Genomic DNA, 18,313 nt, shown 5'->3' on the forward strand with positions numbered 1-18,313 from the left:
TCAGTGCCAACCTGCTGAGTAAAGTAGGCTTTCAATTCCTGGGTCTCCTTCTGCCAGAAAGGCTTGGGCACGTCAAACAGTGCGCCCATATCTACCTTGCTGCCCAGACCTTTAGTGTCGATGGCACCATCTTGTGGCACCCAGCCGATGATGCTCTTTTTGGCTGCCTCGTCCTCTCTCTCTCTGCCGCAGCGTTTAAAGATCCACTCTAGCACGCGGGCGTTCTCACCGAAGCCAGGCCACAGGAAGGCGCCGGTTGCCGGGTCCTTTCTGAACCAGTTGACGTGGAAGATCTTGGGCAGCTGAGTGGGGGCCTTACGGCTCTGCATGCTCAGCCAGTGAGCGAGGTAGTCTCCAAAGTTGTAGCCGAAGAACGGCCGCATGGCGAAGGGGTCGTGCATGATCACCTTGCCTGGAGGGAAAATGGAAAAGCAACTTCCTCATTATTTCATTATGTGAAAAACAGCAAAAGTAAAGAGACCGCTCCGGAGAGTTTCACAGAACTGCATCTCAGAAACATGTGAGGATCCGTACCTTTATGCTCAGCAGCTGCTGTGGCCTCAGACCTCATTGCAGCTCCAATAAATACTCCGTGCTGCCAGTTCAAAGACTCGTAGACCAATGGGACTCCTGACAACATCAACATCATGTGATCAGATTCGGTGCAAGCCTACTTTCTGCTACAAGTTATACTGCGCTCCAATTATTTATTTTTTTAAAAACTTCATGCTGTTGTAATACACTCAAAAGAGAAAATACATCGTACTTCATGAACCATAAACTGCAATCAATGCTTGACTATTTCAAGCACTGCGAGTCCTATCTTGTGTCTCTATTAAAACAGTGACTCCCAACCTTTTAAGTCAATGTACCCACACAGGCCAGACCCATGTACCCGCTTTTATTTACCAATAAGTGTAAACCAGTAAAATACAGAGCCACCATATTCTCTTAATTTACATATGGCATCTTGAGTCAGTATGTACCCCGACTGATCCAACAAAACAGACAGGAGTGTAATATATAATACATCTATAATTTCTCAAAAAAAAAAACCATTTCATTTCACTAAAGCTGAAAATGTTATTGATGAATGGTAAATGGCCTGTATTTGTATATGCTGTATATTGTATATGTTGTATATTTGTTCATGTTGCCCATGAACATCAAGACTGCACCGTTTCATTTTAAATGTGTTGTGGGTGTTTTTGTGTGGATGAACAGCCAAAATGTGATAATATGAATCCACCGGGGTACAAAGTGTGTTTAAACTTGGCACCAACCTTCTGGCCTCCTCCCACCAAAGATGATGGCATCAATGGGGACACCCTCCTCACTCTCCCACTGGGGGTCAATGATGGGACACTGAGCCGCTGGTGCACAGAAACGGGAGTTGGGGTGGGCGCAGAGTGTTGAGCTTCCTGTGTACAAAGAAGACAAACTGCTTGTTTGTTTGTTTGTTTGTTTGTTAACAGCTCGTGTTTTTAATGTCATGGTTAATGGTTAACTGCGTCTACTCTTGACTCTCGCAGTACTCTTGACCTACCAAAGTCAAGAGTACTGCAACCCCTGGAAAAAAAACTGAAAATCTCATGGGGACACCCAATTATAAATCTTCACTCTCAAACAAAGAGAGCCATGCATTTCCTTGAAAACTGCATTAAAAACCTAAACAGAACACGTGTTGCTGCACAGTCATATGCAAAGTAGTATAACACCAATATGCGATCCACCTGCAACTGAGTAATGGTAAAAAATGGTAAATGGCCTGTATTTGTATAGCGCTTTTCTAGTCCCTAAGGACCCACAAACTAGCCGTCTCCTATTACCAGTTTGAATTCACATTTTTTTTATAAATGTGTCACTCTACAGATTTGTGAGTAATTTCAAACTGAATTTCTGAGAGGCTGATGTTGTCCAAGATAAGGACAATGCTGGATAAAACCTCCCACCCACTCCATGGCTTGCTGGCTAATCACAGAAGCACATTCAGTGACAGACCGAGATTACTCAAATACACCACTGAATGACACAGGAAATCTCCCCGTACAACTCCAATACTTACACCCTTTTGCACGTGCTCTACGGTAAAATAACAAATTACGACGTTTCACAGATTAGAGTTAAATATCAATCATATAAATTTAACCTCTGTAATATTCTTGATATTTATAATTGAGCAGTTTGTATACATATATACATTGTGCTATTTCTTAAATTTGTAAACATTGTAGTAAATTGTATTATTTAATTAGTTTAGTCTGTTGCTGTTACTTTCTTGGAGTAACTGTAACCCACATAATAATCTTATTAAAGTATTTTGAATCTGAATGTCAGTTAATACTGCGGCCCACCTGCAGTACCTTTGCAGACCACCAGGGGGCCCGGGAATCACTACTTCCACCCAGTTCTAAATTTGTGACTTTGCTTTGGTTCACCAGCAGATGGTGCTGTATATACTTTGACTGTTAAGTATACTGATACACAACAACTGATGTCACCTTGTTTCCAGGTTTTGCCATGCCAATCTGTGAGCGCCATGTCAGCAGGAGGGGGGTCGAGTCCTTCCCACCACACACCCCCATCGCTGGTTTCACCAACATTGGTGAACACAGTATTTTTAACAATAGTAGCCATGGCGTAGGGGTTGGTCTTGTTGGAGGTGCCCGGGGCCACGCCAAAGAACCCGTTCTCTGGGTTGATGGCCCTCAGTTTACCTACAGAAAGATTAGAGGGCTTTTTGTAACTACAGATTATTTTTGGATTACTAAAATGAAGTGAGTGCTTCACTCACCTTGGCTGTCAAACTTCATCCAGGCAATGTCGTCGCCTACACACTCAACCTTCCAGCCTGGTAGAGCTGGTTTCATCATGGCCAGGTTGGTTTTACCACAAGCGCTGGGGAAGGCAGCTGCAATGTATCGCTTCACACCCTGAGGACTGGTGATTCCTAGGATCTGAAGAGAGAAGAAAGAGGGAAATATTAATATTAGCAAGAATATAACTCCACGTTTTTAATAAATGTAGAAGGTGTAGGCTTGTAGTGTTAATGTTTTTAATTAAAATAAACCCTCTTTAATTCAGACTCAGGTCATAATCATTACATAGCATTCTAACCAGCATGTGCTCAGCCAGCCAGCCTTCATCTTTGGCGATGCGGGAGGCGATGCGCAGGGCAAAGCACTTTTTCCCAAGGAGAGAGTTCCCTCCATAGCCACTGCCGAAGGAGAGGATCTGCCTGGTGTCGGGCAGGTGGGATATCAGCACCTTTTCTGGGTTGCAGGGCCACGAGTTCACCAGAGGAGCTAGTAGTAAAAAGGAGGGAACAAATAAAAGGCAGGAAAATGTATAAAATGTTGCAAAAACGGATAGAAATTACAAATAAAACTCGATTCAGGCTCTTGAAATCTGCACCTTTGAGAGGTAAAGGTCGCCCCACGGAGTGCTGACAGCGGACAAACTCCACTCCCTCAGCCAGTTTATTGAGAACAGGAGTGCCCATACGCGTCATGATACCCATACTGGCCACAACATACGGGGAGTCCGTCACCTGGAAGAAAAAATAAACTGATTATTACGCTGACCTATAACTTAGGAAGCCCAGTGATTAAAAAAAATAAAAATAAAAAGTACACACAAAATAAATTACAGCAATTCACTGGAAGAAAGCAGCACAGCAGGCTCACGTGTTTACTGCAGGTTTTTGCTGAGTATGAACTAGTGAGAGAACAATAGCTTTTACCTGGACACCATATTTGGTCAGAGCTGAGCCTACGGGACCCATGCTGAAGGGGATCACATACATAGTCCGGCCTACAGTGAGGACACAGATTAAAAACAACACATTGATGCAGTTACTTTAGCTGATGTAGAAAACAAGGTTCAAATCTAAAAGCTGAAGGTCAAGTAGATCAAGCAACAGCACCGATATAGTTAAAGGTTGTAAACACATTTTCCTTGAGATCTTTGTGATAATAATTGGGAGCTATGCAGACTGCATGTCTAATATGATCAATAAGGTACACTTTTCTATACCACAAAGAAAAGTTGTTACACTGGCCAAGAATCCAAGCACACACTAGCTGAAAGAGTACAACATGTTTTTAGTGACCTGCAGGTGTTTAAAGTAGCCCCTCCCCTTATAAATACTTATGGGTCAGCTGCAGGTTAGCACACAGAGTGAGCAAGCAATCACACACCACTATAAAGACTAAAAAGCCCTAAACAATAAATAAATATATATGGATCACAGATGTTCGCCTATTACCTCACAGAATAATGACTGTTTCTCGAAGCTCACCTAAACCTTGAGGTTAAGGTGTGTACCTAAAAGCAGGATTTATAACACAGCAACAAACGTGGAAGCTAATCCTGTTCTAACAGGCAACAAACTCAACAGTGACAAGAAGAAAAAAAAACTGAAGCAGGCCTCACAATATATATATATTTTTTTAAAAACACCTCAGCTTATTTAAAGTTCCTGATGTTAAGTTGCTTTTAAAATCCTTCCTGTTTTTTAAAACCATTTTTCAAACTATTCTTAAAACATTTTATTAGCATTAAAATGAAAATATCCCTTTTTAAATAGAATCCTTTAACGAAGTGAACGTGACAGTCAATTAAAACAGAGGAAAGGTGAAAATGCTCGGTCTCCTGGCAACAATGAACAAACATTTGACTTCCGTCCAATTACGTACCGGCCATGCTGCCAGGGAAACGCTCCTCTCTGGCTTTCTGCCAGTCAGACTCACTCATCCAGCTACCCAGCTGGCTTTTCACCCCTGCAGCAGGGATGGGGATCGTGTCTCTCTTCTTCTTGGTCACTATCACAGTCTTGCTCTCCACTCGGGCCACATCTTTTGGGTCTGTACGTGCCAACCAACTGCCAAATAAAACGTTTATTATTGAAAGCTCTCACAGCATGTTTCCAAATAACTACTTTAGGTGATTGCTTTGTTTTGTATGCTGTTCCATTATCTTTACCAGTTCTCATATTTGGGAAGCTTCTTGACCATGCCATCCCTCTCCAGACCTGCCAGGATGTTGGCCGTCTCTTCCGGCGTCCCAGTCACCACGTGTACATTGGTAGGCTTACACTCCTCCACAGCCCCCTTCACAAAGTCGGCCACCGCGGGTGGCAGCGACGTGATTGAGGCCAGAGATCGAACCCCGACGCTCGCCCCGAAACCACCCTTCCTGAAAGAGAAGGACAATTTAAAATCACTCTACTGGCGACTAGAAGAAAAATCCAACAAAACAGACTAAACACAACTCCAACCTGAAGAGATCAGAACTTCTTTAACAATAGTATTTGTTGGACTGAAATCCAATGTTTTTTCTTTTGCCATACAACGCATAAAATAAATAACTGACCAAGCTTAGAGCGGTGAATTTGCCAGGGGACAGCTGAGAGACATATCTATAAAGCAATCAAACGTCTTCCTTCTTTCATTCTTTAGAGTAAATTCCTGCAAAAACCTGCCACAAGAGACTAATACAAGGCGAGTCTCCTCATGTAATCTAGCTATTCATCCATTTTCTTCCGCTTACCCAATTAATGATCCAGGGGATGGGGGCAAACTACAGTGGTCCCTCGCTATATCCCGGTTAACCTTTCACAGCCTCCCTGTTTTGCGGGTTTTTTTGTGTGTGCAATTTTGCATGCTTTTTTTTGTAACAGTGCATTGTGTTCTGCGTCCTGATTGGCTGTAGACCATTGTCAATTAATCTCCATGTCTGTGTCTCCTGTACAGTACAGAATACGTTCAGCTTGTCAAATTTACATAAATCTTCTATGGCTAGTAGTGTGACTCTGAAGTGCTGTACTGTATGGTTGTATGTTTTCTCCCAAACAAACACAACAATGTCAACAAAACATTTTGCACCGTCAAAGGCGCCTGCAGTAGCACCCAAAAAGGCAGAGGAAGATGCTAACCATCCCACAAAAAGTTGGACTTCTGGACATGCTAAAGGAAGGTAGAAGTTAGCGTACCAGATTATGAGGCGCATTAAGCGAAACAAAACAGTCAGACATTTCAAACTTTACTCAACTCATTCTTCTTCCTTTCTCTACTTAATTTCCCTTAAGGATCAATAAAGTATTCTGATTCTGATTCCGTACTATTGATTCATTAATGCTGAATTCTCTCACAGCTGCTCTATTCCCATGTTCTGGACCAGAAAACAATTTTTGATCTTTGGTTTCATTCTATAATACTGGATAGGGCTGGGCCATATTATACCGTTTACGGTAATACCGGTACAATGTCAGGCAGCGATAAGAAAATGAAATATCACGATAGAATATGGGTAAAACGCGCATGCGCAGTGCCTTTGTTTTCATACGCACATGGCTGAAAAAGCATGGCGGCAACGGAGAATGAGAAGGGAGAAAGCGGATCGTTGAGTGAAATGGATGAACCAGAATTAGTTTGTAAAAATGGTGCCACTGCAGTGATGCGGAACTAGTTTGGTGTTTGTCCGTCAGTTTCCGCGCAGAAACAATAGGTAGGATGGTTTGTCAGGTAGGATGGATTCCCAGAACACCGTATTTGTTGGACTAAGGTGCTTGTAAATCTGGGAGTAATCTGGGTCCTAAACTCTGTCCGTTTCATGTCCCAAAGTCAAACGAACACTGCAGCATCACTGAGAGAAAAACTGTCTAGATTCTTTCATCTTTAATAAAACGTTCCGCTTTGCTGCTTTACCAGATGTAACTATGAAGTTTAACATCCAGGCATCCATGAAAACAGAATTTATTACACTTAACGGAGTTAGAAGCAAGCAGGAAGTTAGCTCGCTAGTTTCGCTAGTTACCTAAGCATGACATAGCATGTTCTAACTAAGATTTCTGAAAAAATTCAAACATAAAGCTCTGCTATCACTTCCAACATAAATGAAGACAGGAAACTAAACAGCAGTGACGTTTGTTGTGTTACTGAAGTTGGGCTAGCTGGTATATAATGATGTGCTACGTGATCGCTAGCGACACAGCTATGTTAGCATAACATAAACAGTGAAGCTGGAGGATGAACACTAACACTTTTCCACTTATAAAAGTTAACGTTAAGGTTCCTGATGGTTAGAGACAAATGCAATCGCATGGCAGGATGCTGTAAACGGACCAAACTTCAGTCAGGAGAATAACTGAGATAATCCATCCACAATACGAGGTTAGTCATTAATATACTGCAACAACATGGGAATAGAGCAGCTGTTATAGAATACAGCATTAATGAATCAATGGTACAGAAGTGGAGGAAGCAAGAAGAATGAGTTGAATAAAGTTTGATTTATCTGAGTGCTTTGTTTCGCTTAACGTGCCTTATGATCCCGTGCACCTTATGGTCTGAAAATTACATATTTGACTTTTTTATTTGACACACCGCAGTATAATGTTGCAAAGCACCTCTTTTTAACTTCAGTGGATATTATACATGGTTATACTCAGGATATGTCAGCCCATTTCTACTTGAAATGCCTTTTGGTTAAACTTTCAAAATAACTCCCGCCATAAATGAGGGGCCGCTGTATTCCAGATGTTACAGGGAGTAAGATAGATGACGTGTCCAGGGTGTACACCATTTATCACAGGGCTAACACAAAGAGACAAACAACCGTTCACGTTCACATTCACACCAATGGCCAATGTAGAATGAACAGTTAACCCAAACTCGTGTCTTTGGACTGAGATGTGGGGAGAACATGCAAAAGCCTGGATTTTTTGCCAGGGCCTTCTTGCTATGACGCAATTGTGCCACAATATCACAGTGCCCTCCCAGTCTAAATGTACCAAATGCTGCAGTGCATTGTAAATGTACAGACAGGTGTCCTTGTTGTTTGATGTTTGACAGTAATACTGAAGTGTGTGGTGCTCTTTGTCTGTTGGCAGCATTTTTAAATATTTGTTGTTGTTTCTGGTCTTCAGTCACTCCGTACGGCCCCCTCAGAAACAACTTGTTTTTGTGTTTTTATTTTTATGTATAACCTTTAGTATCTTCATGTATGACATTTTTCCAAGATGTAACCTTTAAAGGACACAGGATGGTTTCAAATATGACACTTGAAAAAAAGCAAGTTAAAAAGTGTCAAAGTTTAATCCACTGAGTATCACTTTGCGGCAGCAGTGATAATGAGGTGTCTTTGTTGTTGTTATTAGAGAAACCTAAAAGCCTCAAGCTGACCTTTCCACATATGCTGAGAGGTCTGTGGGTGGGTGCAGGGCCCTCTGTTTGTTAGCAGCTTGATATTCACAAACATAAGCCACTGAGAGTCATCATGTATGCAGTTACAACACAAGCCTATGGGTGTCTGCATGCGTGTCCTTTGCCTGTCTCTGACAATAGAACACACAATGCATGTGCTTTGTGTCTGTGGACACTATGGCTGAACCCCATGACCTCTTTAGAAAAAAGTGAAATTCGTGTTCTTTATGGTCGCATGAGAGGCCCGTTTTTTTAAAAGGAGCAGCTAATAACTGCCAAAACAAATCACACACATTCACTTTGTTTCAAAGATCAATACATGAAGTCAGCTGCAGGCACGTGGCTCCAATTGGCAGCAGTCGGTGGTTCATTATACATACATCCTGTACACACACACACGCACGCACACATGTGCTCGCTTTCACTGATGCATGCACACATACACATTAGTCTGGTCTGAATGTACAAAGGGTGTGAGCAGCAGGCACAACAAGAAGTTCAAGATGAGCAAGGCATCACATGACCCAGCAGTGTGAAGGCACAGAGCTGAGGAGTAAGAACTACTGTCACACTCAAGGCCAACTTTAAAGCAGCTTTCAGACACAGTGCGTTAGGTCTGTAGCTGACTTTTCAACTGAATTTACATTTTCTTACCAGTAAACTGTACCCACAGTTTGGAGCAGCTGCAGCTCATTTGGTGTATTTGAGAAAGACACTAAACCCGTTTCTTGACGAGATAATCATCTACAAACAACACTGTGTCTGCAGCTTTTGACTGATTGGCTGTCGTTCTATTGGGCAACAAGGCTGTGGCTCTACAGCAACGGTAACAGACAACTATTATTTGACCTTTGACCCAAAAATGACAACACTTTGTTTAGGCTTATCTGTGACTTCCGATAAACCGGTCCCTTTGGTCAGCTCTGCAGACTTTTAGACCCTTTACCCCCTCCACAGTAAATCAATTACCTATGCTCCAAAACATCATCATTGTCACACTGCTGATGATAATTAACAAGGGTGGTGCTGAATATTATCTCCAGTGTGACTGAGATTAGGATGAGCTGGATTGAATTTGAAGTGAATTAAACACGAGCAAATGTTTTAACTGTTCATTTTCTTGCTAAGGAACTCATGGGAGCTGGGAGAAGAGATTAGCAGCTTTGCTTTTCTTTGTCTGCAACAGAGAAACTGTGATATTTTTACATTTTTTTAGAAATCCTGTAAAGACTTTGATGACTCATCCAACTTTCCCTGCAGTCAACCATCTGATTATGCCATGTCTTTGCCTCCTGCTTGGTATATTGTTGCATAGATTTATCCAGACATAAGCCATCAAGGGAACAACTATTCAGCAGGACCTGGTCTAATGTTTAAGGATTAATATTTTTCCGACCAAACACTTTCAAAGAACTCATCACTAAGCTCTGTTATTGATTATCCTAGATAAACAACTTGTTCCCCTAACACACCTCCAAGTGAGTAAGCCAATCCTCACACACCACAGGCCGACACGCCTACAGTCCACCTTCAAAGCCCTGACAGATCCTGGTCAAAGGCCTCTTTAAGGAGGAGTCTAATCATCAAGCAAAGACAAGCCAGCACATCACTTCAAGGAGCATGCACACATGCTGCATGCATTAGTACTCCTCCTACTGTGGTGAATACACAGTAAAATACTCTGGGACATGCCTCCGGGCATGAGCAATCTCTCAAGTGGAAATACAAACAAAATCCACAGGTCACTGAGTCACTAATTCACCCACTCTCTAACATGCATCCATGATAGCAAAATAAATGCGCAAACACACACACAATGTCATCGAGTGCTCACTTTCAGTCTTGTGTGATGTTGGCTTATCACAAATCCTGGAGGGGTAAAAGCAGCAAAGTTTAGATGGCAAATTATCCTGATGTGTTCCTTCAGTCATAAAGACATGAAATTATATTTGTGTCATGAGTGCCAGCAAATAACTTCATTATCCAGTATCAACTATCAGGTCAAACGACATTTTTCAGCAGGTAACAGAACAGCTGTCAAACAGGAAGAGTCACAGTAAGGTGAAACTGTTTCCAGGAACTCCTTAGAATAGTAGAATAGTTTGGGAATATGTAAATCTGTTACAATAAATGAAGACTGCTACAGTGTCTAAACTCTTACTTCAAAATGGTCTCTTTTTTAGTTTTCATACAAAAAATGGTCTTAACGAATTCAGTTTTCATGCTTAGTGTCATTTTCTTTTCAAAATAAAAGCATCGAAAATACAGTGAAGGGGTGACTGTTGCCCGCGCGTTTATCGTAACCTAAACAGCAAGCAAAACACTTTTAAAACAAAAGAAGTTAGAATAAAGCAGACACACATTTAAATCGCAGAAACACTAGAAAGCCGCGATAACCCACCTTCGTATGACTCCCAGTAAAAGGCACGACATCTTTGGTTTAAAAGTTAAACTAGCTTATATTTAAAAAAAAAAAAAATCACAGTGTAAAAAGGCACATAAAAGCTAGCTGAGAGGGAGACACGAGGAGCAGCAGTCGCTAGAGTCGGTCAGAGCTCATATCTGTACGTGCACTGAGGGGACCTTGCACTTTGCTCAACGTGTACATTTACACGGAGACACCTCCACACCGGCAAACTGGATGTCCCCGCGAGTCCTCCGCCCGTCTGCCGCTTTGTACACTCAACTGTGACCGGCCGACTCACATCTGGGGGAGGCGCTTCCTCTGGAACAATTAAATATCCTATAGGTTACTTCTGTCGTGCCCATTTATGTTCGGCTGCTGTTTTGTCCCCCCTCCTGGATGATGCAAGTTTTCACAGTGCTTGAGTACAAACAGGCACGGAGTACCAGCGTGGAGGGGAGTAACCGGAAGTTCGAGCGAGGGCGCGGAAATACATTCTCACCGATTCTCACTTCGTTTAGATGGGAGCGCAAGACTTATGGAAAGGATGTAAACCACTGGTGGCAAACATACGGACCGCGAGCCAGAATCGGCCCGGTCAAGACTCCAATCCGGCCAATTGGAGGAGTTTGGAAAATTTGATGCAGAACATACATTTTTGAATTTTAACTGTATTTTCACAAGTTTAACAGTTTTCCCCACTGATAAATACCTCCACCATGTCCATTCATACTACAAAAGTAATTACTAATAGATTTATTACATATTTATTTCACAAAGAGTGATGCTGGCATATTTCATTCATTTAATAAAGCAGTATTTGTTTATCACAAATCAAATCAAATCACTTTTTATTGTCACATCACATGTGCAGGCACACTGGCACAGCACATGCAAGTGAAATTCTTGTGTGTGTGTGTGTGTGTGTGTGTGTGTGTGTGTGTGTGTGTGTGTGTGTGTGTGTGTGTATACACATTTTTACAAATTAAATAGTAAACAATAATAAAATAAAATATATAAAAATATACAGAGTTGAATATGTGCAAAACAGCGGCATTACTGTACGGTATGTAGTGCATAATGTTGAAGTTCCAGTAGTGAAGCTGAGGTGTCTATGACGTGTTCAGCAGTCTGATGGCCTGATGGAAGAAGCTGTCTCTCAGTCTGCTGGTACGGGACCCGATGCTGCAGAACCTCCTTCCTGATGGAAGTAGTCTGAACAGTTTATGGCTGGGGTGACTGGAGTCCTTGATGATCCTCCCCGCTTTCCTCAGGCAGCGCTTCCTGTAGATGTCTTGGAGGGAGGGAAGCTCACCTCCAATTATCCGTTCAGAGCACCGCACTACTCGCTGGAGAGCTTTGCAGTTGTAGGCGGTGCTGTTGCCATACCAGGTGGTGATGCATCCAGTGAGGATGCTCTCAATGGCACAGTGATAGAAGGTCCTGAGGATGCGGGGGCTCATGCCGAATCTTTTCAGTCTCCTGAGAAAGAAGAGGCGCTGCTGCGCCTTCTTCACTGTTTTGTTTGTGTGTACTGACCACGTAAGATCCTCAGCCAAATGTACGCCAAGGAACCGGAAGCTGCTCACTCTCTCCACAGCAGCGCCGTTGATGGTGATGGGGGTGTGTACTTCTCTGCACCTCTATCTATCACGTAGATAAACTGAGATGTACTATTGAAATTGTGCTTCTTCTTGTTATATTAACGTAATTGATTTGGTTTGTATCCAAATTTCTGTACACTGACAGAACATAAGATCAGCATGAGCTGTATGTGGCCCACCATGTAAAATGAGTTTCACATTCCTGGTGTAAACCTGTGGAAGTAGCCTACACAAAACTGAGAATGAAAACTGAAAACAACATAAAGAAAAACAACTGCAGAACGCCCTAAAGGTAAACTGCTGATGCTGGAAATAGGTTTCAAGTGACAGCTCATTTCTCACGAGGCCAGGCACCTTTAGTTTTCCTACATATATAAGGCTTTCCACGGGCCCACTCGATCGATTATAAATGGAGAATGGGTGGAATCTTCTCCACCTCTTGGGTGTCTGGGCACCCATATCTCCGCTGATCTCACTTGGACCCACAACACCAACGGCCACTCACCTGACTAATCAGAGCCATGGTTAGAGAAACCCCATAACTCAGGCCACTCACACTCGTTGTACATGTACAATGACAATAAAGGGCTATTCTATTTTATTCTAATCACATTGTTGGAAACATGAGTTCAGCTTCATGAGCCACACCCAGGCCTAATTACTGCCAGGCTGGTTGAATCAAGATTAAAAAAAAAGACTAGAAAGGTGAAGTAGGCTAAAAGATCTCAAAACGCAACACATCACACCAGGATCTAAAGAAACAGCCAATAAACAAAGTCACTGGCATCTGCCAGTCTGGAAAGGGTTACAAAGCCATTTCTAAGGCTCTGGGACTCCAGTGAACCACACTGAGCTGGACTGAAAAACAACACAAAGGCACTAACCATGCCAGCACAGGAACAAGGTATAAGCACAAGATTGATAGACATTAAAGATTCTTCTGAGACAATCCAGCAAATAACAGCAGGGTGCAAGATGCTAGCAGGCAGGACCATAACCAAGTCATAGTATGCAGGAACATCTGTACTGAGTGTGGCCTGGAAGTCCCGAGGTCAAAATGGGAGACCTTTTGACTTTTGGTGATTTTGAATAACTGAGCTAAGATCCTGTGGGACTTCCAGATACAGATGGACAAAATAATGATGGCTAACCAACCGGACATATTAGTGGTGGACAAGCAGAGGAAGACGGCTGTAGTGATAGGGTTAGAAATGTAGCAATACGAAAAGACAGCAACATCAGGAAGAAGAAACATAAGAAGCTTGAGAAACACCAAGGGCTCAGAGGAGAGCTCAAGAAGATGTGGAGGGTGAAGGCAACAGTGGTTCCAGTGGTATGGTGGTGTAATGACCCCCCAGAACTGGCCAAGTGGCTCCAACAGATCCCTGGAACATCCAAGATTTCCGTCCAGAAGAGCACAGTCCTAGGAAACAGATACTGGGCAGCACCCTCAAGCTCCCAGGCCTCTGGTAGAAGCCTTTTTTTGAAGGATAAAGACCTCCCACAATGGTCCATGTTAAAGTAAAGAACCATTGTAGGAAATAAAGAAAAGCCATAACCTTTCAGGCTGAAAACCTGACACTCGGTAATTAACTTTCTGTCAGCATTGGTGAATACAAAGAGCAGTTAGCAGGTTTGAGATTCAACACCCTGAAACAGGGCACAAAATTGGATTTCATTCAAACCAAGAAGTGAAAATCATCACATCATTTGTCTCTGAAAGAAATGTAAATGAAGGATTTGCAGATATGACTTTATAATAAATGTTATTTGAGTGGTGCGACAAATTCAAAGCTGCTAAGTTTTTAGGTTTTATTTATAATGTTTAATGGAATATGGCTGTAATTATCACTTTTCACTACACCGATCATATTTATAAGACACGGCACAGCTGTAGATGTTATCCTGTTACATTTCCCTCTCTCTGGGAACTTACACACACACAAATGAAACTGTGAGACAGGGGCAAGTAAAAGGGTGGGGTTGGACACTGGGAGATAAAGAGAGACACAGCAATCCAATATATCTGGTTAAACTTCACCCCTCATGTCTCATGTTGTCTGATAGGGCTTGCAGAGTCAGCAGACAACTGATATAACACACACACACCTTTCCTGTGGATTACAGGTATGCTCTCCCCATGCAAACACAAAACCATTTCAAGTTGTGACATCTGTAACATGCTAGAAGCACGGCATCTCAGAGCTGCAGCATCAATTATATGTGTACACGAGTGTGTTGTAACTTCTGTCAGGCACATTTTGTCCTGCTAAGGTGTTTTCATCATGTTGTTGTGGCCCAAAAGCCTCACCAGTAAACTCAAAGTCCAAAAAAACAAGGACAGGCTGGGATGATGGCGTGGTTTCTTTTTTAGGGTTGTGAGGGGATGGCAAAGTAAATTAAGAAAATTACAATGATTTATTTGAAATCTCTGAAACCATAATCCTTTACTCTTCTCAGTCTGCATAAATAATGGTTTGCAAGAACTTCAAAGGCTCAGCGCTGCATGCTTTCTTTCTGACACACATACACCATTAGTGTTAATATGACAGGTCTGTAAATAAAGTCGTTTACATCACGCCAGCCACTCATGAAGCCACCTCTCTCTTTCTACACTCCTGTTCAGTCGCATGAACTTTGTCTGGATCATTTCTCAACGTCCTCCCCAAACTGAATAACACAGTGCAGACCTTTAATCGCTCACCCAGTCAAAATCAAAGCTGCAATAGCTAATGGAGTTCAGTCGAGTGCAGCCGCCCTTTGCTCTGAACTGTCACCTCGTGTCTGCTGAGTGATTGTTTTTCTAGTGTTACATTTTATGGTGCCATATACTACAGGTGAAAAGAAAACAACTACATAGTTATGTACGCTCCAACACTACAACAGTGGGCAGGAAATAAGAGAAGGATTTAACAAAGTAGTTAAAGCTGTGTGGTGTTTTTACTGTCTTTTTGTCATTAGACGTGATAGGTTTACCTGATAATGTCCCAACTCAGACTGTGCTGGCACAGGATGACCTGTAGTTGGACGGTATCCTGTTTACAGTGGGAGGCTCTGACGTGTCGTCACTTCACTCAGGTATCTTTATTTGCTTTACTCTTTACAGCAGCCCATGCCTCTGTCCACACAGCTCCTGATGAAAGAGCTATTGTAACAGCTGAATATTGGTGTAGCAGCAGGGACGCTCACCTATCAATAATGAGTAGTGCTCTTTTTCTTTCTTTCTTTTCAAAAGTTTGTCACTTTTCCTTTTATTCCTGTAGTTTAATCCAGCAAAGATTTAAAACATAAAATCAAATCTTAGAAGCATCTTTCAGGTTCATTTGAGCTTTATTTAATGATTTGATGTAGATTTTTCATGGCTCTAGGAACTTTTAGAAGGCCAGAATCCTGAGATCAGAGAGCACGGGGTGGAACATAAAGGTGCAAAAGGTCAGAGAGTTATGAAGGTGCCAATCCATTTAAGACCTTGTAGGTGAGCAGCAGGACCTTAAAATCTGTTGAACCTGACAAGGTAGCATATGAAGAGGTCTCAGTACAGGGGTAATGTGCTCAAATTTCCCCAGTTTTCATTAAAATGCGAGCAGCTGCATTTTGCACCATCTGTAAACCTCTAAAACTTTTCTTTGGTAGCCCAGAAAGAAGAGCGTTACAATAATCGATACATGAAGACACAAATGCATGGACAAGAACCTCTGCAGTGTCGCTTGACAAAACGTCTTTAAATGATAAAAGGCGGTCTTTGTTGTCTCTTTTACATGAGACTCGAGGAGAGCACCCTGTCAAACCACACGCCCAAGTTTTCAACCTTGTCCCTGCAATTTCAAGTTGAAATTTTGGGATAAGTACTGAAATTTTTGTGGTCCAATGACCATTAACTCTGGCTTATCAGTATTAAGGAGCAGGAAATTATCCAATAACCAGTCCCTAATTGCATATAGACAAGACTGTAGTTTAGACACTTTACACAATTTCCAATGGTTAGAGGAACATAAAGCTGTCGTTTGTCTTCATAATCCTTTTTCTTTACTCCACACTGAACAACAGCACCCACCAGTGGAAGCACCCATAATTCACAGACTGATACAGAATTTGTTCACACATCTAACATCTAACACACATAACTGAGAGGACGGGAATATGTCTTAGGGTCAATCTGAGCATTAAACTTGATTTAAGATTGATTTTTTTATAAATTATTTTTCAGATATTGCTCTGATTTTTAGGTTAGGTTAATGGGTGCAATGTCATGGTCCTGGGTCGTTGACCCAGCGTTTTGTGTTTTGTGATTATTTCCCTCTGTTCTAGTTATTCTGTGTCCTCCCCCCTTGTGTCCGGTTCGGGTTCTAGATTTCCTGTTTTGTTCTGAAAGTCTGTGTCTGTTGTCATTGTGTTCCGCTTGTGTCCTCCAGTCATCATGTGTATTCAGATCAGCTGTTCTTCCCTCCTGTGTGCGATTACCCGATTACCTTGTGTGTGTGTATATATAGTGGGTGTCGGTCTGTGTTCGTTGTCGGCTCGTCTGTGTTTCTTGGTATCCTGGTCCTTGGTCTGCGTCTCTCTGCTGCGCTCTCCGTTTTGTAAGATTTCAGGTTTGCTCTTTAGTTTCTCCCAGTTTAGGTTTGTCATTACTCATGCTTCATTGCCTGTTTTTGCCACTGCCACCGTGTAAATAAACTTCACTCGTATCATCAGTTTGCTGCATTTTGGGTCCTCCTTTTCCTCCACTCCACACGGCTCACTCCGCCAGCCGTGACATGCAAAGATTTTTGCTTTTACAAAAACATAAAGAAGAGGAAAAAAGAAGACAAAATAAAATAAAATAAACCGAGTATTAAATATTACAATATATATAATAGTTATGGACAAAAAATTGATATATAGTACTATGCAAAAGTCTTGAGCCATTTCTTCATATGTTTCTTCATAAATACAGAATATATCAGAATATGAGACAAAAACAGAGTTTGTGCAATCTAACGAGCTTTAGTCAGCATTTGTAAGATCCACACAGCCTGAATTGGGGTGGGGTGGGCTGCTTTTAACCATGTAAAGAACTTTGTGCTACTTTTTTTTTTTTTTTGTATGAAAAGTGCTTTATAAATAAAGTTTGATTGATTGAATTCTATTTGACAGCTTTCTTCTGTAGTCTTCAGGAATAGTTGTCCAGGTGCTTTGAAGGACATCACTGTGATTTAATTTTTGTGTAATCTCAGCTTTTCCTCGTTCTTCCCCCTTCTTTAAGAAAGGCTTACTGATGTTGCTGTTCTGGGCCCCGGTCCGGATGAGCCTGGGCCCCCTTTCCCTGGCAGGTTGCGGAGTATGGGGGTTCCTACTGGGGTCAGCGGGGAAGCTGGCCCCAGGGAGGGGTCACTTGCCCCTCCCTTCCTTCCCTCCCCATCTCCAGCTGCCTCCCTCTTCCCGCTCCACCACAATCACCCACACATGCAGGGCCTTGGGGTAAAGGTGTGTCACCAGGGTGCAGGGGAGGCATCCCCCTCTGTCCCCTTCTGGCTTCTTGTGCCTCAATTTTATCTCACAGCTTAGACATTTACATTACTCACACTCTCATAACACATACATATAGCATCTTGGGGGTGGGCACGCTACACGGACTCCAAAAGACCATCAGGGTGTACACCTCACCCCTGGCGTTGTTGCCCACCTCTCAATTCTAAATACACGTAGACACTGAGTTTTAAATGCACCTTAGAACACACATGCATCAACACTACATATGAGCGGGTGGAGGGAGGTTTGGAGTCTTCTCACCCCCCCGTTCTCTGCGACCTGCTGGAGCGGGGGGGCTAGGAGGAGGAGTTGGCCGTCCAACTGGGGTCTGGAGTGTGGGGCCTCCCTGCTGCTGCGGAGTCGGGGCGGTCTGCTTCTCCCCACCGCAGGGAAAAGGGTAACACCACCTGGGTCTGGGTGCAGTTCCCCCCTCCAGGGGCAAGGGTACCTAGACCCAGTTCCTAGAGTACGCTTGGGGAGTGTGATCGTGTGTACAGCGTCTCTTTATGTCTGTCTCCACGTTGGTTGAGTGTGGAGTGAGTGCATATGAGAGCATGAGGGTGGGAATGGATGTTTGTATCTGTGTGTGC

At 42.6% G+C, this 18,313-nt stretch overlaps 1 protein-coding gene across 1 annotated transcript in view; it reads right to left on the minus strand.

Annotated features, from left to right (window-relative positions):
• Nucleotides 1–11,017, minus strand: part of pck2 (phosphoenolpyruvate carboxykinase 2 (mitochondrial)) — a 12,139-nt gene extending 1,122 nt beyond the window's left edge. The window contains exons 1-11 of the mRNA XM_086306938.1: nucleotides 10,606–11,017; nucleotides 4,984–5,196; nucleotides 4,698–4,882; nucleotides 3,743–3,813; nucleotides 3,415–3,550; nucleotides 3,118–3,305; nucleotides 2,795–2,957; nucleotides 2,502–2,717; nucleotides 1,284–1,421; nucleotides 535–630; nucleotides 1–412 (exon numbers count right to left, since the gene is read on the minus strand). The exon at nucleotides 1–412 is cut by the window's left edge and continues 1,122 nt beyond it. Of these exons, the coding sequence (XP_086163064.1) occupies nucleotides 1–412; nucleotides 535–630; nucleotides 1,284–1,421; nucleotides 2,502–2,717; nucleotides 2,795–2,957; nucleotides 3,118–3,305; nucleotides 3,415–3,550; nucleotides 3,743–3,813; nucleotides 4,698–4,882; nucleotides 4,984–5,196; nucleotides 10,606–10,637 (1,850 nt within the window). The 5' untranslated portion in view covers nucleotides 10,638–11,017. The remainder of the gene's footprint in view (nucleotides 413–534; nucleotides 631–1,283; nucleotides 1,422–2,501; nucleotides 2,718–2,794; nucleotides 2,958–3,117; nucleotides 3,306–3,414; nucleotides 3,551–3,742; nucleotides 3,814–4,697; nucleotides 4,883–4,983; nucleotides 5,197–10,605) is intronic.
• Between the last annotated feature and the right edge of the window lie 7,296 nt (nucleotides 11,018–18,313).

This window comes from Aulonocara sp. 'chitande type north' Nkhata Bay, linkage group LG9 (genome assembly GCF_057382095.1).
Source record: "Aulonocara sp. 'chitande type north' Nkhata Bay isolate Kocher_YH1m ecotype deep benthic linkage group LG9, A_spYH_male_GT1.1, whole genome shotgun sequence".
In the NCBI taxonomy this organism is placed as follows: Eukaryota; Metazoa; Chordata; class Actinopteri; order Cichliformes; family Cichlidae; genus Aulonocara; species Aulonocara sp. 'chitande type north' Nkhata Bay.